Consider the following 21,010-nt stretch of genomic DNA (forward strand, 5'->3'; position numbering starts at 1 on the left):
AGAGGGGAATTTTATAGCAAGCATGGGATGGACAGATAGCAAGGGAAGCTGACTGGGAAAAAGTACTGTGTGAAAAACCACCCACAGCATGAGATTGTTGTTGATGAGGACTATAGCAGCAATTTATGAAAAAGGACTCATGTCAAATAAAGATCCTGTACATTTTAATTGGAAATTGTATAATATATGTCCTGGAAACAGTACATTTGAAAAGTGTGTAATAAGTATAATGACGAAGGAAATTTGGGGGAAAAGTATTGCTTGAGTGTGGACATTTTTCAGTAATAAATACACTTTTTGATTCATATTGTCAAGTGTTTAGTGCAGAAACATATATCATTACAAAGATCTAAATCTCAATTAGATCTACTTACTAGGAATCACCAAGGTAAAAGAAATGTAGAGGATTAATAATATCACATCAAAAATAAATAAGTACATTTATGAGTGCTATCTTCAGATGTCATTTTAGAAAACTAAGAGATTATTTATCCAGAATTACTTATCCCAGGATGAAAGGATCTATTACACTTCATAAGTTAATAGTGATTTTGCTTCTCTCTCTCTGTATTCATCTATCCAACCATCATATGCATTTATGTTTTTATATATCCTATCAGAATTGCAAAATGCATACAAGTAAACATTAACAGAATCTCAGAATACAATTACATGTAGGACACTTTAACCTTTAATCCCCTTCATACTTAATCTCAACTGTTCTTTGAAATTTGGAAGAATCATATATATATATATAATTACACAACTAAGTCTGCAGTTGGAAGTCAGAATCATGGATGACAAAATGCTGATCCACAGAATGAACATAAAGTTGAACTAAACAGATTGCATAGATTTGGGGCTTTCAAATGATTGTCATGAGAAGTTACTGATTTTACAGTAGGAAGTTGTGGCCTAGAAATAAGGCCTTTGTCCCAGGCATTTTGTTCAGCGCAACATGCAAATGGTAACAAACCTCAGTAGCTTCTGGAGAGTGAATTTTGAATCATTTAAGAATACAAGCAACAAAATTAACTATTATCAGACTTTGGTTTATTGTAAAATTTAGCAAAGTTTTTCTCATAATCCCTGAACCCCTGCTCTGAAAACAAAAGGAAATACACAATTATTGCTTATTCTTTCCCCCCTGCTTTATGTGTGCCATTCTGAAAGGAGGGAGAAAAATCACTGTAATAAATAAAAACAGAGGTGGAAGAGGCAAAGATAAATCAGTCGAGAGGAGAAATATCAGGAGCAACAGAAATATCATCAAGCAGTTCAAAATAAGCTTTTTTTTTTAAAAGGTTGTCATAAAAAAAATCACACCAAAAATATAGCAGCGGAAGAGGATAAATACAAGCTGATTGCACACCAACCCCATGCAAAGCACCGGGTCATTAGCCAAAGCAGTAGTACTCAGCATCCAATTTGGGACGCTTGTGCCGTGCCTGTGAGTCCTCGATGGCTGAGTTGTCACTGAACTGGTCCAAGTCCGATGGGGTCTGGTGGCCTGGGACATCGTCTGCCAGGGTGTCCAGGTAGCTGCCCACGGAGATGCCGTCCAGCCCATCACTGCCGTCGTGCAGGCTGTTGCAGCTGCCGCGTAAGGAGGCGCTCTGGCTCTCCAGCAGACTGCACAGGCTGCCGCTGAGGCTGCTGCCTCGGCTGGTGATGGTGGCTTTCTCCTCGATCATCCACTTGATGGACTCAATGTTCTCATTGATGAGGAGAAGCTGGCGCATGAGCCTGACGTCTGTGGCTCTGAGGTTAACCTGTGCGGGGGTGGGGGGGGGGGGTGGGGGAGGAGCAAAGACGTTCCCGTTATTGTCCGTTCTTGAAAAAGCCCAGTTTTACCTGAGTTCTGCCTTCTGCAGTCCTTACCTTTAAATTCACAGAATAAAATACAAATTCACTGGAGCTCAGCATCTTTTGGAAAACTGCTACTGACAAATGGTAGGAGTCGTAATCAAAAAACTCACTTCCTGCCAGACCCAGCAGGCTCCAAAAGGGGCAGGGAGATGCCAACTACATCCCTGACCCTAACCAGGCAGCCTGAAAATTGCCTATTGAATGTCAGACCCTGTCAAAGAACTTAGTCTCTCTCTGGCCAGATCAATAGTTTATCGATGCTAACTGGGAATATGTATGTAGACACTGAGAGGTGGGGGAAGAGGATGGTGTAGAAATTAAGGAACCATCATAATCGTCATTGTGGCAGCTCCTATTTTTTGAGTGATGATGTGCCCGGCACTATTTTAAAAGCTCAAATAGTCATTGTAATAAATAGTAACCCTGTACCATGGGTATGATTGTTTTTATCCCCATTTTACAGATGAAGAAACTAAAATCTACAAAAAAAGTGTTAAGAGTACAGAAAAGATCTGCACTTTTTAATGACAATAGATAGTGCTGGGTGATGGTTTTATTTTTAAGAAGAACCGGACTGTTTCCCTGAATCCATAAAGGTACTGATACCAGGCTGATCGACGTTACACAGCAAAGTGTACAGATATTTGCTGAAGGTCTGATTATTTGCTTCATATGTGTCAAGAGCAACGCCAATTGAAATCTGGATATGAGACTCTGAGAAGGTTCTAGAACTCCCCTAAGTGCCTACTAGGTTTGTGTCTTTCTGATCGTTTTAAGTTACTTCAGAGGAATCTGTTTTCACAGCCACAAAGCAGAATTTCTTTGTAGGCCCTATAGTTGGAATGGGAACGTTTGCTAACATCAAGGGTGTGATGATTCTGGGGAAGGTGGGGATGGGGTGGCTGTGAGAACTCTCACGATAGCCCTTGTTCTTGTTGGAACTGAAGGAACATGGCTCCTGTCAAGATTCCAGTGCTTGGACTGGGAGGCAGGGATAGATTTGGCCACCAGAGGTCCTAGTCACACTCATTACAATTTAAAAGGGGTTCCGGTTTTTTCAGTTGAAGGCTTTAACCCAAGAGGCTGGGCCTTGCTAATTCTGTCTTTAAGACTCAGGACTGATTCAGCTTTGTGAGTTTCTAGAATGATCAAAGACACTCAGTCATGAGTGACTCAAGCCATAAGGGAGAAAAAAGCCTACTGTCTTCAAATGTATGCATTCATATTGTAAAGATATTTCCTAGGTAGCAGTTAATCCGTAATTGAAGGTGAACTTTGGAGTGAGTGAATATGATGAGTAAATATTACGAGAGCTGGAATTTCTTCAATGACTTCAAAGATGTAAGATTACAGGTTAAAAAGTGTGTGTGTGTGATTACATGCACACATATGTATGTATAAATATAAAAAGCATGACGTACAGTTTAAAAACCCTTAATTTTGCTAGGACATTAAATAAAGTGACTTGGGTAACTACCGTTATCTTCTCTGAGAAATGCACCGAAAATTCATAGAGGGGTAAACAATGAAAAAAACCACTTCTCTCTGAGGTGTTTGTTCATGAGCGGAACTTAGTAAGAACTTGAGATGTTTTTCTATTTGTGGTCTCATCTCAATGACCTTGCAATGACGTTGTGTGGGGAAGGAGGGATTTTGGCAGTCTTTATGTTCACACTTACCCACATACCCCATGAGCCATTAAGATACTAAGTTACAAGTAATACAACAAATATTTACAAATCACCAGTAATTTGCTTACGTCCACTGAGGAGCCTAGAAAATCAATAGGGACCAAAGTCTTACGAAATTCTTCAGTTTGGCATCTGTAGCTGATGAAACTTGTGGTGCCCATTGTAGGCATGGTGCGTACCAGTGTGACCGTTTCCTGACAGCTTCCCAAATGAACCACAGCTGCATTTGTCCACATCCCCACCTGGTCCCTGAAAACGTTCCTGCTCATGCCCAGCTCTGGATGTGTTCCTCCTCTCACTTGAAATGCTTGACTCTTTTCCTCTGCAAACCCTCCCCATTCTTGAAGTCCTGCTTCTATCAAGTACGGCTTGCTGGCTCTAGCCTCTTCTGCTGGCCCCCTTAACTTCTTAGATTGCTACCTATTATTGTGTAGTGTCACTTAGCTGGTTCTTCAACTAAACTTTAAATTCCTTAAAGAAAGAAGCCACATCTTAGATTTTTCCCAGTTCTTAAGGTCTTGTCTTAAGCATTGACTGTTTTTTTTTTTAACAAATAGTCAAAATTTTAGCATCTGTGAAAATTCAGCTCTTAAAACAATAATCGTACCGATTCCCAGCACCTGTGTCACATGGGGTTAAAACATACTTTTTATTTTTTCCAGCATTTTTTTTTTTGTCTCAGCTGCCCAGTGGCTGCATCACATAAAAATTGTTGGGTTTTATTGAGCAATATGAATGAGAGGGAAGTAGATCCTGAAGTAACAAAAGCTTCCTTTGAGCATGAAATGATTTATTTAAATAAAAAAATTCTTTTCTTCTGAAAGCAAACACTCGCAGGCCATTGAACCACTGTTGGGGGAAAAAATGACGAAAGCTAGTCAGTTAGAATGTGTTGATCTGGCCGATAATGATTACAGACTTAGCTGTGTCTAACCCTGCGTCCTCCGTGTGGGAGAGTCAACAGCTTCCCACGGTGGGAGCCTGGGGCCGTGCGGTTCACACTGCTGCCTGCCCATCACCTGAGCTCCAGGCCGCTCACGCTGCTTCCTCCTGGAACTAAGGTGTGGTTGTGCTACTGCTGATGAACCTCCCAAGGGTGAACAGTCCACCATGGGACTTAACCACAGGGTTGCTTCTGTCTCCAGGAGCTACCCTGCCTCTCCTCAATGCCACTCCTGTCGGTCCTTATGAAGTCTGGCCATCCACTGAGAAGAGAGTAGACCTGCCCCTCGGGCAAGAAACCGTGTGGTTTTCTCACTTGGGATCTTAAAAGGTCCCATGACTGTTCTCTGAGGGTACTGGGATTTGGGAGGCTCACCTTACGGTCTGAGTTTAAGTGCCCCCTCTGTGGAGAGCCCTTTCCTGATCAATCATAGTATCCAATCCCCATGCATAGTTTTACACGGTATTTCCATGTTTTTATATCCACTTCACAATCTGTGTGACTAGTGGAAGTCATCCTGCTTGTTATTTGTTTCCTTTTCATTTTCTGTCTTCCCCATGAGCTTGTAAGCATCACAGAGTGCAGGGGACTTGGTTTGTGCTGTTCACCACTCTGTGCCCAAGCCCCATGAGAGTGCTTGACATATAGTAAGTATACAGTGAATATTTGTCCAAAGGCTGAACGACTGCTTCATGTTGAACCATCTGTCAGGGAACACCCCTCCCTTGGGTTTTGCTTTGGGGCAGTGATGTGTGACTTGAGAGGAAAGAACAAGGTAGCTTCAGGAAAGAGCATTTCAGTATTGAAGCATTCGCAGCATGAAATCCCATGCGCACTCATTCAGAGAATTCCAGCACTCAGTAACTGGGGCAGGGTTACTCCTGGCTTCAGTGTACCGGTTACAAGAGAGTATCTCTGAAAGGAAGTGGACTTCCAGGGGTGAATCACACTCCAAACATGATTCTGTTTGTTCTGAGGTGACAACTGGTATTAGCACGGCACCGTTGTTCTGTAAACACTTGGTGAAACGAGTTTAACAGAGGGAACAAGTAGGACATTACAAAAAAGAAAAAACTTTTTTTAAGGTTTGCATTGATTGATCCAAAGAGTTGTGATTGCCCATGCCTCTTTTCCTCTTTACTCTCCCCTACTCTGGCCCTTATAGTTACTGCAACTCTTCTTCATATGGAATAAGTCTCTCATGCTTCAGGATGGTAGGGTCCCAGGTTTCTCAACCCTAGACTGAATGAAGACTGACATTTCATGTCATTTTTAAACAGACCATAAACTGGGTCTCTGGCAGACCTTGAAATGGAGGGGTCTTGAAAGAGCAAACATTTTTAATAATAAACTTTTCCAAATATATGTTTTTACCCAGACAGTGATTTTAACACTGCAAGAGTACAGAGGTTATGAATTGGCTCAGTGGAATCCAAGGAAGAGAGGATGTGGTTACATTTTTCAATTAATTAGGGAGTTGTCAAACAGGTTGACATCCTTGGTAGTGGTGTGAAAAACACAGTACAGGGTTCTGACCTGCCACTGCCGCCATCTATGTGACCTTTGGGCAAGGTAGCTTGGCATACACAACTTCTGTTACATGAAGACAAATCATGGCATTTTATCTGATCTCCTGTCAACCACAGGACCCAGTGGAGGTAGTAAAGCAGTCTGTGAACAAAGACTAATTTCTGCCCAATAATGAAGATTTCATTTGAATTAAATAAAAGGAACCCACCTATCACTTCTTTCTGCTTTTTGTATTGAGGTTTCATTTAAAATGTTATTTGGGAAGAAGATTCTGTGTATCAGATCATCTCAGGATTTCCCTTCCTTTTAATATAGTCCTCGATTGTTTGCCATTTCTGTGGCCATTTAATTACTAAATTGTTTCCATTATGAGAATTCTGAGAGCTGCAGAGAACAATCAATTTGCTGCTCTACTGCTGGCAAATTATTTAGCTCATAAAAACTCATGGCTAAAGCCAGAAGTTTGAGCTCTATGTGAATTTTAATCACCTTGTCAGAAATTGTGCAGTGATAGTAATTTTCACTCTTGCCATTTGGGTTTAAATAAAAAGTATGTGTTGTGCTGCAGGATAAACACACACATCATCTTTAGTATGTCTGTATATTAACTGAAATAGGCACATGACCTGTGGATGTATCTGCCCAATAGGGATGTTGCTCTCTGTCTGGTCATACTGCAGGCCTGGGGAGCATCACGTGCTCATCTAGCTCACAAAGCTCTCCTGCACTACTTTTATCCTTTTTTCTATGAGAATTGACTAATTAGATGAAAACAAACCCTCTCCTCATTATGCATTCCTACTGTAAAAGTCCACAGTCTCTGACTCAAATCCCAAATGTCCAGCAAGCCATTAAGTGAATTAGAAGAAAGAAAGACTACTTTACAAGCAAATTTGTAATCATGTTCATGAAGACGGGAAAATAGATGAGATTTGCCTTTTAATGTGAAGTCTCAAAGTGTAAGACACCAATCAGCACCTTTTTTAGATTGCTAATTGGTGGAAGCCCTCTTTTCTAGCCATATTTATTTCTTAATATGCAAAAAATGTCAAAAACATATCCATGTACTAAATTAAAGAGCTGCATACAACTTAACAACAACAAAAAAACCCCCAAACAACTGAATCTAAAAATGGGCAGAAGACCTAAATAAGCAATTCTCCAATGAAGACATACAAATGACCAATAGGCACATGAAAAAATGCTCAACAAAATTGCTAATTATCGGAGAAATGCAGATCAAAACTATAATAAGATATCACCTCACACGAGTCAGAATGGCCATCATTAAAAAGTCCACAAATGATAAATGCTCAGAGAGGGTGTGGAAAAAAGGGAACCCTCCTACGCTGCTGGTGGGAATGTAATGTAGTTTGGTGCAGCCATTATGGAAACCAGTATGGAGATTCCTTAAAAAACTAAGAATAGACTTAACGTATGATTTAGCAATCCTACTCCTGGGTATATATCCAGAGGGAACCCTAATTTAAAAAGATACATGCACCCCCAATGTTCATAGCAGCACTAATTACAATAGCCAAGACATGGAAGCAACCTAAATGTCCATTGACGGATGACTGGATCAAGCAGTTATGGTATATTTATATAATGGAATACTACTCAGCCATAAAAAATAATAAAATGACATTTGCAGCAACAAGGACCTGCAGATCATCATTTTAAGTGAAGTAAGCCAGAAAGAGAAAGCAAAATATATGAAATCACTCATATGTAGAATCTAAAAAAAGACACAAATGAACTTATTTACAAAACAGAAACAGACTGACAGACATAGAAAACAAATTTATGGTTGCTAGGGGAAAAGGGGGTGGGAATGGATAAATTGGGACTTTGAGATTTGCAGATACTGACTACTGTATATAAAACAGATAAACAGTAAGTTTCTACTGTACAGCACAGAGAACTATATTCAATATCTTGTAACCTATAATGAAAAAGAATTTGAAAAGGAACATATGTATACATATATGTATGACTTAAACATTATGCTATACATGAGAAATAGATGCAACATTGTAAACTGACGATGCTTCAATTAAAACATTAATTAATTAAAGAGCTGTTGTAAGTGTGCTTAGAATATTGTTGTTCAAGTAGATGCTCCCAGTGCATCTGTGTGTTCCCTTTGCATAACCTTCTTGGTTCCAAATTTGCACCCTCTTCAAATCTACCACATCCTCAGTTTGATGAATACAGATTTTCTGCCCACATGTCCTTAACATTTCCAATTGTTACTAGTAGGTGTATTTGTAAAGCACTCCCCTAACTATTTCGTCAGAGGATCCATAAAGATATCATTGTCTCTTTGCAGTCTTAGAGGACATTGTACAATATTTTCACCTACTACTTTTGGTTTAGATTGCTTTGGGAGGAAAGCCTGGAGCATTGACAAGTCAGTACTATTCTGCCAAAGCTTTCCTGTGCTTTCTTAGCCAGTTCAAAATTTACAACAGAATTTGTTTCAAATTGAGCAACAGAGGATTCCATTTTTATATCAGTCCGCTTTGTTTTCCTCCATTTGAGTTGTTTTTATGTGGAACTGAACAATAACTAAAACAGTTCACTCTTTCCCCCAAAACCTCACAGAAGAGTAATTTCCCCAAAGACTAAATTAGATACATAAAAACACAATCAACAGCACAGCTGACTGACTGATGTTGTTTTGATAAATTAGAAAGCTGCATCTGGCTCATTAGAAAGGGGCACATGTGACTCCCCTGAATCTTGAACATAAACTCCTACCACCAGGCCTGCTCATGAGATCTGTATAGTGTCTGCTGGTGAGTCCTCTGACTTCCAAAGTGAGACAGAGAGCTTTTCAGCTTTATTCCATCAGGTTTGGGGTCCAGTTGATAACTAGATGCTCATGGTGCCAATTCCTTTTCTGTATCCTAATACAGTGAAAAATGCTTTTCCTGAGAGCTTTCAGCATGTATATGCAACGTGTAATTTTGGCTAATGATAGAGACTGTAAATCACCTGAGCTGAATGAAAATCATTTGCAATGATGTAACAAAAACGTGTACTCCCCACGTTTGTAGCAGAAAAGCTCATGCACACAGATCACAGACTAGGCAAGATGTGTTTCCACTAATTTATAATAAATTTTCTTCCGGCATGTGCATTTTTCTGATTTAGAACTTAAGATAGTATTTTTCCATGGAACACGTGGTGTTATGGTGATGTGCTCCTCTGTGATATGTAGTGGCCGTGCTTCCACTGGGAGGGAAGGAGGAGGCAGGATGGTGAGCTGGTGAGCAGTGGGAGAACTACGCACACACGTACACATATACATCCACGTGATAGAAACTGTGCTGATAGAAAAGATGTGCAGCACACACTTCACAAATAACACTAAGATGTACAGTACCTTTAATTGTACATTCCGTATACTGTAACTGATTCTCAGAGACTGTGTTCCTTTTTGCTGAATTCTTGCATGTGCTGCAGCTTGTGGTTTCAGCTCAACCATAATTGAACAAATAGAACTGATCCCAATCCACTAACTCTTTTCTAAATAATTTTTCGTCCTTAAATCTGACATGGGATCTATTGTTAAACTATTTTTCATCATAGTACAAATTATGTTCATTAAACTGAGGCCTGTTTCCGCTTTGGCACGAGATGAAAATGTCTAGCTTTCCTGGTCTGTCAGTGATGGGAGCAGTTTTGCTGAATTGGGTAAGAGTTTCTGACTGCGTGAAGAGTATTTCCCAATTTTTTTTTTTTTTTTTTTTGCTATTGATAAGGTAGTAGCTAAGGACATGAAATTTTTAGATTAATCTGTAATACTAACATTTTACCCATCACTGTCTTAAGACAACAAAATAAAGTCAAGCTCTGATTTACAGCATTTACCAACTTCTGTGCTGTAAATACTCCGACCAATTTCAATGGCCAATTTCAAACTCCCAACATGATGTCACTAAACGTAGGGTTTGTAAGAGATGCTCTTTAGCCCAGGTTTGTACGGTGTGAAAACTATAGATACAAAAAATGCTTTCAATAACCTCAAGAAAATAATAAAATGTAGTAAAATAACTACAAAGTGGTGATTTTTGAGTATATATTCCCTTTGTTTTTTCATATAAATTATTAAATTGTAGGTTTATATACATGCTTTAAGTTTTAATAGTGACTGTGATTAAAAACTAATACATAACACTCCTGAGAATTTAACAAACAGCCCACACACCCCAGTAGGAGTTGGTGCCAGTATACCACTGAAGGCATAGAATGAAGGCTTTAACTAATCTACTGCATTTGTGATAAGAAGATTACAGACTTTGATTTTTTTCCCCTTAGGGTATTTTTTAATAGAGGATTAAAAGCTCAATGTAATTTTATCTTTTCCCCTCAGTAGAATTTGAGGGAGATACAAAATATTTATGACCAAATTAATTAGTGTTTTTTTATGAAACGATTTCAAATACTACATAGATTATTCTTTAAGCACCACTGAAATATAAAATGTATTTGGAAAGGGAGTAATCAAGATATCTAAAACTCACCTAAGTATTTCCATTTATTTCCATATTATGTTTTCTATATTACAATTTTTGATGGATATAATATGCTGTGCACTTCTCTGCTTGGTAAACAGAGCCAAGCAGAACCAAGTAGTAAGAGGCCACCACTATAAACAGAACATTTCTAATGTAAAATTGTTCAGCTTTGTGCTTTCGGATTGTTGAGGAAATAGGACTTCAGTCCTTTATTCGCCTGTTTCCAGACATCCCTCCTTATACAAATGCTTCATCTTCTCTTTCAGTAATTTCTTGATGTTGGTATTAGATCTGTTTGCCACAGTCCTTGTGTCCTGTTTTTCTTCCTCAGCCCCTCAGCTCCTTATAATCTGCTACCAGTAGCCCAATAGTGTTTCAGTAATGCAAATTTTTTTTTTTTCTGTTTGTTGAGTAGGGGAGAACAGAGTTGCAAGGTAAACTAATCTTTGCAATTCTTAGAAAGTAACATTAACTCATGAGTAAAATTAAATGAGGAAGCAGCCTTTGTAAAAGAATAACGTGCATGGGCCTTGCTCCCTAGAGCAGTGCTTCTGGACATATAGATCACCTTGGAATCTTGTTAAAATTCAGATTCTATTCACTAGTTCTGTCATCCCACATTTCTAACTAGTTCCTGGCATGCCAGTATAGGTAGACAGCCTCTAAGATATCTCCCCCAAAACCCTGTCTCTCCTGGTATCTACATCCTCCTGTAGTTCCCTGCCCTTGAGTGTGGACTGGATCTATTGACTAGATTCTAAGGAATAGAATATGGCGAAAATGATGGGGTGTTACTGCCAAGAAAAGGTTACAGAAAAACCGTGCCTTCTGTCTTGAGTACACTCCCTGACTTGCTCTTAGGAGAGCCATCTGACAGGCTGTGAACTGTCCTATTATGAGATCTACATGATAAGGAACTGATACTTCTCCACAACAGCTAGCAAGGAGCTAGGCCTGCCAACTGTGCTGTCTATGTGAGTGAGGATGGTAGCAGATCCTCCCTGAACAGAGCCTTGAAGTGACTGTAGCCCCAACAGACAAGCTGACTGCAGACTTGGAAGAGACCTAAAGCCAGAGGCACTCAGTTAATCTGTGCCCAGACTTCTGACTCAGAAGCTGTGAGATAACACGTTTGTTGTTTACCTTGCTAAGTTTTAGAGTATTTGTTACACAGCGTGGATAACTAATACACCAATGCCACTGTTATGCAGACCACAGTTTGGGTAGCAAGGACCTAGAGATCTTTCTACTTGTGGGTATGAAGGAGAAATGACAAAAGATGTCAGTGGTATTTCATGACACAGATGATGCTTTCAATAGAGGTCCCTTATAAATAATATTCCCTATAATCTGAGGGTCAGAGAAAGTAGGGTATACAAAGATAAGGTAAACTTAGAAAATAACATTCAGAGGAAGTTTAAGAATTTAGAATACACTAAGATTAACTACACGGATATCTTTGTGTTTTCAGTACTGACACATTTCGTAGATCATAGCCTTGCTTTTCAGAATTCTTCATTTAATTTGAAAAGTTTAATTTGGCCTCACTAGGGGAAAGGAAGGAGGAGATTGGGATAGGAATAAAAGTTGCATTTACTGAGTGCCTCTTATGAGCCAGATTTTGTATTTCATATATTAACCCATTTTCATTCGAAAGGGCCTTCTGTAAGGTGGTCCTTTTGCATAGGAAATGTAACTGAAGCATAGGCATTTTGTTGCAGTCATTCATTTTTTTTTAACCTAATGTTGATTGATACTGTTTGAAATATTTATGTCACTTTTTGATGCTGAAGGTCATTTTCATTTTATTTTTCATGAAATGACTAAACACTGATGATTTTCATTTGGGAAAATTTGGGCTCTCCAGATGACACTACTTGGAGCAGTGTTCTCACACCCTGAAGAGAGGCCAATGAGAAACACCTGCTATATTTCAACACTCACTGGTAATACACTGACTTTCTTATCTAGTGATTTTGTCTTATTTAAAAATAAAAAAGCTTTAGGAATATTAGTAAATGTGTCTGCCATTTATTGAATGCTTCATACATGCTGTGCCTTAACTTGAATTTGTCATATGAATTAATATTTATCACAACACATCTGTGAAGCTGGTTATTCTCATTGTAGTTCCAGTCTGATATAAAACAGCTTGGAGTTTACCAGTCCTATCTTTCCAAAAAAACAAAAAAACTTAAACTGAAAATCAACAACACTTTTTAGATCCACAGAGACTTGAGGTTACAGGGTAAACTGTTGTCCACAGGAGGCAGAGAGGTGGCTACAGAGAATCACAGCTTACCAAATGCAGATGCCCAGGCATGGAAGGCCCCAGATGGTGCCAGTGTCAGTAGGAAGACATCAAACTGTAATTGATGAATTTCTGGAGATTCAGTTAGCTTGAGAGTTAAAAACTCCAAGTTCAAAACTTCAGAGGGATACCCACACTTTCATGAGTTTTATTTCCAGCAGCCCCACCAGATTCTTACTGTTCCCTGTGTTTCGGGCAGAGGGAGGGAGAAAGTGACCATTTTGAAATATGCCTAGAGCTGTCTGTTCTCCTTAACAGGGCCTACTGTCAAGGGAAACTGTTTTACCAGAACCTACTGACTGGGGTTTTACCAAAGACTAACCAATCTGGGGGAAGGGAAATGCCCAACTCAAGTCTCACTGATTGACTGAGACCTAATAATGGAGTATGGACTGCCTCTCCTTCCTTACAGCTTACACCACATCAACAGGGCTTCTGTATAGTAACGGGGGATTATAGCGCAAAGTACTACAGGGCTCAGACTCTTTCCGGAGTCCCTAGGAAAACCTGAAGACAACAGAATAGACATACACACAAAAAAAGATACTGGAGGAAATACTAGTCTCTGTCACCTACAGCTACAGGAAACAGTAAACATTCTCCAACTTCAGTCAGATACATAAAAAATCTCACACCAAAGGCCTTTCTATCCCAGTTCCTTTTACATCATATACAGCTTTCAACAAAGAATTACAAGGCATGCTAAAAAGCAAAGATGTCTGAAGAGACAGAGCAAGCATTACAACCAGACTCTCAGATATGGCACAGATTTTGGAATTATTAGACTGGGAATTTAAAATAACTGTGATTAACAGGGTAAGGGGTCTAATGAAGAAAGTAGACAAAATGCATGAACAGATAGGTAATGTAGGCAGAGAGGTGAAAATCTGAAGAAAGAATCAAAAGGAAATGCTAGACATCAAAAACATTTTAATATAAGCAAAGAATGCTTTTGATGGACACAGCCAACGAAAGAATCAGGGAGCTTGAAGATAAGTAAATAGTTTAAATGTCTCTTTAATGATAGCCTAAAAGGTCCACCAAAGTATTACTGCATTATCTATGGAGAGATGCCTTTGTGTGACCCGCAGTTTACTACTTATTTGGCCCAGACTTACGAAGTTACAAGTTGACTTGTAGATTTGTGCTTGGAAGACATGAAAATGATTTGGTCCAGTTTAAAAAAAATCTCAAGGGTTATAGTTTTATTGTCCTTCTCAACATTAAACAGGTGTGTCTCTAATTTAAAATTATTTTATACATCTTTCCTGAGAAAATATATAAACTATTCTCCTCTAATTCTCTTTTTGACCAACTATACCATCTTGGTCCTCTCATTAAATCAACTAAATAAATCTTCGTCATAGACTCCATCTACGTTTGTATGAGTCAGGTTTTCAACTTCTTAAAAAGTATACTGTTGGAGCATGGAGTTGGCGGTTGCCCAAGAAGTTGCTTCTGAAGTGAATCACAAATAGCAATAGCACTTTGCCTCTTTTGACTCTGTTTTCTTCTGATTTGGTACTTTTTATTTGCTTTGATGTTATTTTGAATTGTTGGCTAATAGTTACATGTTTTGTGTACTTCATTGTTCGAGTAATCTCCATTGCTGTAACAGGGTACTGAACCCTCATCTACGTAAAAAAAAAAAAAAAAAAGAGCATGAAATGGGCAATTCCAGAGACTCATATACTAAACCTCTAGGCCAGTCAAGGTCACATAATCTATAAATGATTCCCCATTTGGGGTAGCAATAATTGGCAATCTGGTTTCATGATGTGATCACTTGGTGATCTCTATTTGGATGACGGGAATCTGTTTCTGTCAGGTGAGAGGTGACACAGAATATGGTTAGTGGATCTATATTGTTTGTCTATTGGTGTTCTTAAAGTCATGTAGAAAATGGTATTTTTACTAATTAGCAGAATAATTCTTTGAGAATGTATTCTGGATTTTCTAGGCCCTGTGTCTGAGCTGGTAGACCCCTAGTTTCAACTGTTGGTAGCTGTGTATTAAATTGAGAAAAACCTTTTACTGCTCATTGATAAGAAAATAAAATATTTCCCTACTTCTAGCGTATATTTGTAAATTAAATTATAAAGTCTCTTAGGAAAAAGGAGACTTTTCTAATTAGAGTCGCTAATAAATACTTGGAAAAAGCTTAAAATTCCCAGAATTTCAAGAAAATAAAGAAACTGAGCTCTATATACTGAAGGTACTGACGTTTTTAAGGAAAAAAATATTCCTCAGTGTTAACTCTGAAGCATCAAAGGGAATCCTTAGACATGAATTGGTTTGGTAATTTTAGGTTATAAATAGCTAAACATCTTTTTCTTGCTTTTTTCAGTATGAAGAATAAACAATTTATTTTTATTTTTTAAGATTTGGATTTATTTTCTGATGAAGAGACTAGTTAATATTAACTTCCTAAATTTCTTACACCGATTTACTATTGAGAAAAACTAATGTTTCTTCCATATATTGAGATTAAGAAAGTATACAATTATGTATTCAGCTATATTGAGTAATAATTTTTGATCTTTTTGATTCATGTGTAATTATGTTCTGTACTATGTCAGCTTAAACATAATTTGCAAGATATTAATTTTAGAACTTTTGTATAAATCAAGTTAATAAATAAAAATCTGTGGATAGCTATATAATTTCTAAGGAAGATAGAATACTTTAACATGAGTCCCCAATTGTCATGTCAGTCTTTGCTTTTTATTTTAATAGTAATAAAGTGTCTATATTTTTGGGTCATTTTAATGAACATATTAAGTCTTCCATTTACAGAAGTGTGAATGGTATGTTTTTGGCTTAGAGATTTTTTAATGCAGTTGTGTAAGTTTCGCTGGCCTCCTAAAATACTTACTTATGACAGTGATTACTCTCTTTCCAGGTTTTTCTGAAAGATTCCTAAGTTTGGTTAAAAATTATGGCTTATACAGATTGTTGAGACTGCACTAGAAATAATCATGGCAAAGAACTACAACTAAAATACGATTTTGTTTATCACGGGGAGAGTATTTTTGTTCTCAGTTAAAATGGTTTGTTCCAGAATGTGAAAGAAGATGGTAAAGGGTGGAATATGAGTTGATATAGGAAAATGAGTAAATTAAGAAAAAAAAAATCCTTGTTTGCCTTGAATTATCACATCTACAAAGAATGTTTCTGGGGAAAAAAAGCAATAAATGTGTAAAAATGTTGATAAAATTTGCTCAGTTTTGATGGATTTGTTAGGAAATACATTTTATATATATTTTTTATTGAAGTATAGTCAGTTTACAATGTTGTGTCACTTTCTAGTGTACAGCACAATACTTCAGTCATACATGAACATACATATATTCATTTTCATATTCCTTTTCACCATTAGTTACTACAAGATAGTGAATATGGTTCCCTGTGCTAACAGTGTATATTTGTTGTTTATCTATTTTATATGTATTAGTTAGAGTCTGCAAATCTTGAACTCCCAATTTATCCCTTCCCAGTCCCTTCCCCTCCTGGTAACCATAAATTTGTTTTCTGTGTCTGTGAGTCTGTTTCTGTTTTGTAAATAAGTCCATTTGTCTATTTTCTTTTTTTTTTTTTAGATCCCATGTATGAGTGATATATGGTATTTTTCTTTCTCTTTCTGGCTTACTTCACTTAGAATGACATTCTCCAGGTTCATGTTGCTGAACACGTTTTTAAAGGAGCTTGTGAATAAATTACCACTATTATTAATGCAAAGCTAGAACTTTTTTTTTCCTTCTGTTGGAATGAAAAAATTGGTTAAGAATTTAGTTTGCTGTTAACAAGAGACAGTAAAAGGTTATTCTTCTGTGTAATCTGCCCAGATAGCAGAGATTCCTTATCTCACTGGAATATTTTCCATTCTTTGTGCTGACTTTGGCATGTCTCCGATTTAAAAAAAAAAAAAAGAAAGTTGCTTAAAATTCTATTGTATTCTTCTTCCAAACTGTAACCACCCATTATTTCCAGGCACATCTGATAGAGTTTTAATCAAACAACTAGCCCTACTCTAATTACACTTCAACACTTTTAATTTTGTCTTCCTAAGATATGACCCTAAATTCAGGGGGGAAATTTTAAGATGTCTTTTACACCCACACTATTCTTTGGCATCTCTGCAAAGGCCCCCATTTGCTAGACAGCAGACACAGCAAATAGCTGGACATGCCTGTGTTCCAATAAAAGTGTTTACAAAAACAGGTGAGCTGAATTTAGGCAGTGGGTTGTCAGGGTCTTAGTCTTACAGGTATTAACAGAAACAAATAAACAAACAAAAGCAAAAACAAAACAAGGCACTTCGAGATGAATTTAACTCAGTATATCTTTCCTAATGGACTGCTTGATCTCTGCTCCTCTATTCCTTTATCCACCTTTTCCCTCTTGGTGGTTCATCTCATTAAAGGGTTAAATACATCTTTGGCATATGCTAGCTGTATATTTGTATGAGTCATATTTTTGCCTTTTTTTCAAAATGGGCTTTGATAGAATCAAATTCACTAAACCACAGGCAGAAATCCAGTTAGAACTGGCACAGAGGTAGATGGGCCCAGAACCGTACAGATAATGAAGATGATGCAAAGGAATGTCAAAAGGTGACTCAGCTGTGACAGAAGTTTCTGTTAAATATCTGTCCCTAGGTCTTTAACTCCTTTTATCTTTATTTAATCACTCTTTATCTCCTTTTTATTGGCTAAAATGTTACCCTTAATGTATAAAGGAAAATTCATACCCTGAATTTAATACTTCAAGGAAGACTAGATAAGCTTTGTCTTTTCAGTGTGAACCAAGGTGAATTCTAGGAGGAAGGAATGGATTTGCTCTTTATGTCTGTGATTATCTGTGATTCAGCACATACCTAGTATTGTGATGATCCTGTGCTCATAATCTTACTGAGCCCTTTACATTTTCCACAAATAGCTCAATGATATCTCTGGCCCCACAGATTAGCAATGACTCAATTTGTATGCTGCTTTCTATATTTAGTCTTTCAGAAATTAAAATGTTCAAACTGCCTCTTTGCATGATACCATTTTGAAAAATTATCATTTGATTTATTTTAAATTAAATTAGGTACAACCCTTGAAATAACATTGCCTAAGACACTGTATTCATTTTCCCAATGTAATATTCTCCTAGACTTTTACTCTAGTTATGGTTTCGCCTGGATATGTGAGAGTTTGCTCATTGAATGTGGTGTCCTTTGTCATGTTTATATCTATCCTGATCCATTTCTGGAAGAAATAACATACAAAGATGTTAAAACAAAGGTGATGGCTGATTTGTTATTTATACCAGTGATGTTCTGTGACTCAATTACCCGTTGATGGTATAGTTTAGTGAGAATGGCAAGGAAACTTAAAACTTTGATTGTAGTCTTGGTTCCACGAGTAACAACCCACTAACTTGTAACCAGTCACTTAAGCTTCCCAGGCCTCCATTTTCCTGTCTGTTAGCTAAAAGTATTGGACATCATCTTTAAAATTCCTTCCAGCCCTCAAATGTCTTGATTCTCCAGTATAGCACATTAACAGTATATGATCAATATACAGTGTGCAAAAAGAAGTGAAAATTCTCCCCTGAGTCCAACAGAAGACTGTTGGGATGATCTCAAGAGTCTGATTCTGGGAGACACCTGCATTGGTAGAAAGAGTTCACACGTGAACAAGGGGATGTTCCAAGATAATATTTTTAAGATAGCGGAGAAACAGATATATTGGTGACAATTGAATACAAAGACAAATGACAAAGAAGTAGTAAGCACCGACTTCTCCAGTGCAGTAGGTCTGTCTTTCCCATTAATCCTGGTTTCTGACTGGATTTATTAGTACATGACAAATCAACAAATGTATGTTGAGTGAAGAGATGGATGAGAGAGGAAAAAAGGTCCATATATGTGGTGATGTGGCAGTGAATAAGTACGGGTTAATTTCCTCTAAGAAAAGAAGACTTATGTCAGTTGAATAATGATGAACAAGATGGATTTGGATAGAGAGAGAGTATGGGTGGCCTCAATCAGAGACATTATAATTGGAGCCTGGAATGAGGAAAACAGGCAAAGGCGTAGCGATGTTAAGTCTGTTTCCTGCTCAGGAAGTGGCATCCACCCAGAGGGGCTGAGGATAAGGACTGGTGGGAGGTGAAGGTGGGGAGGTAATTTGGAGGCATATCATGGAGAGTCTGGAATGCTGAGCAAGGGTTACTCTGAGAAAGCTGTGACAGTCCGTTCCCTAGATAAGCTCACCCCGTTGCCTTAAACAGACGCTCTTGCTCAGAGTGTTACCGCACTGCTGGTGTGCCCTGGGCTCCTGACTCTAAGCAGCTCTTATAGAGCCTCAAGGGGTTCATTAGCATCTCCAGCCAAAACAGTAGTAATTGCAACAACAAAGGGTATTAAAGAAAACATAATCTGGCTGTGTAGGGATGTCAGCCGAAGACTACAGTTTAGACTGACACCAGGCCAACTTTATCACGTGCATCTTTTCCTGGAATGGATGCTAACACTTCTAGGGCTAATTTTGCCAAACTGTAAGTAATTTTGCCAAACTACTACCGCATGCTCCTGAATCTAAAGTGATAGATTCACTCTTAGGAGGAATCAGACTGAGAATTCAAAAAAAAAAAATAGTCTATTTGTACGTGTGAAGCAAGGCTGTTTTCAGTTTTTCAATCAGAAGCAAAGATGAGGGTGAAGTGCTTTTCAAGTATGTGACATAGAAAGGCCCGGAGGTCTTGACTCCAAATTCTTACTCTGATCTCCTGTTTCCTCCTCATAACCCAGTCTTACTATTCTTAAAATTCTCATGACAAATATGTTCTTCCTCTTGAGTTTTGACTAGTTCTCCCTATTTTGGAACATTCTTGGATTTCTCTGAAGTCTATGTTTATACTGTCTTTTTTTTTTTTTTAATGGACACAAAGGAAGTTTGTTACATGCCTTTCAAAAGCAGTAATATTAATTGTTCATAACTTAATTGCTAAACACACTCTTTTAAATGGGTGCATTTAAAAATGTCCTTAAAGAATTCCTTTTAAAATTATATCCTTATGGCAGTTTAAAGTTAATATACTAAAAAATTCTTAAAATGAACAATGATTTGAGAATCTCATGTTTTCCTTTAGGAAATAAAATGGCTGGGTGGTCTGTTCTTTGGAACAAGGATACAGATTCCTAAAATATAGTGACTCCTGATTCACTTCACTGTGAGCATGTTTATTGATAGCTTTAGCCATCTTTAATAGACTTAACCACTTTCCAAATAATATTCTGATGCTACTTCAGTGAGAGGCAGCTAAACTCAATTTGGTATAGCTTGTGGAGTTGTTAGATGTTCTCCGATGAAAGGTGCTATGTACAATTGCAATATATTACCATAATTAGGAGATCACATTCTTGGCTTAGGAAACTTACTAGGAAAATTTTTTTTTGTACCAAGGGTACAAAATTGATCCTTGTCATTATGTAAGAGCCCTAAATATTTTCCATTGCTTTTACACCTTAACTTTATACCTAAGCAAAATCAAGAGGCATCAGTTTCTGTCTAAGCTTGTCAAGAGAGACCACTATCCAGATGCTATTTCTGAAAATTGTGAAAATTACAAAGATAAGATCAAGTGATCTTAACAGATTCTTGCTTATATATTGGTTATATCACTTTACAGAAAGAATTTACCTGTTTTTTCTCTAAACTAAGGAACAATAGTTTTTTTGTTTGTTTGTTTCTGGGTTTTTTGTTTTGTTTGTTTGCTTGTTTGTTTTTGCTTTTTCCTTTTTGTCTCAGTATGTTTGAACATGTCTTTGCTATATCCTTAGGAAGTTCCAGACTCAAACAGTATAGGAAAATGGTATCTTAGGCAAACTGATACCCTAAAAAGAACTTGGGTTTGGATCTTGAAAGGTCAAAGATAAAATGCAATTCTTCCACTAATTACCTATTGGATTTCGGTCAGTGAGACATGTTAACTTAATATTTTCTCTACACCAGTGCTTTAATCTGTAAGATGGTACATATTACTCAGTAGATTACTATATTAGTATGGTTGGAGGAAATGCATGAAATAATGGATATACATAGCATAGAGCCTGGCCCAAAAGGTGCTCAATACAACTTAGTTAACTCCT

The 21,010-nt window shown here is 37.6% G+C and overlaps 1 protein-coding gene across 1 annotated transcript in view; it reads right to left on the bottom strand.

The window, feature by feature from the left end:
- Positions 1-254: 254 nt before the first annotated feature.
- LURAP1L (leucine rich adaptor protein 1 like) overlaps positions 255-21,010 on the bottom strand; it is a 45,246-nt gene continuing 24,490 nt past the window's right edge. Inside the window, exon 2 of the mRNA XM_006208291.4 lies at positions 255-1,772. Coding sequence (XP_006208353.1) covers positions 1,398-1,772 — 375 coding nt within the window. The 3' untranslated portion in view covers positions 255-1,397. The remainder of the gene's footprint in view (positions 1,773-21,010) is intronic.

Source organism: Vicugna pacos, chromosome 4 (genome assembly GCF_048564905.1).
Source record: "Vicugna pacos chromosome 4, VicPac4, whole genome shotgun sequence".
NCBI lineage: Eukaryota > Metazoa > Chordata > Mammalia > Artiodactyla > Camelidae > Vicugna > Vicugna pacos.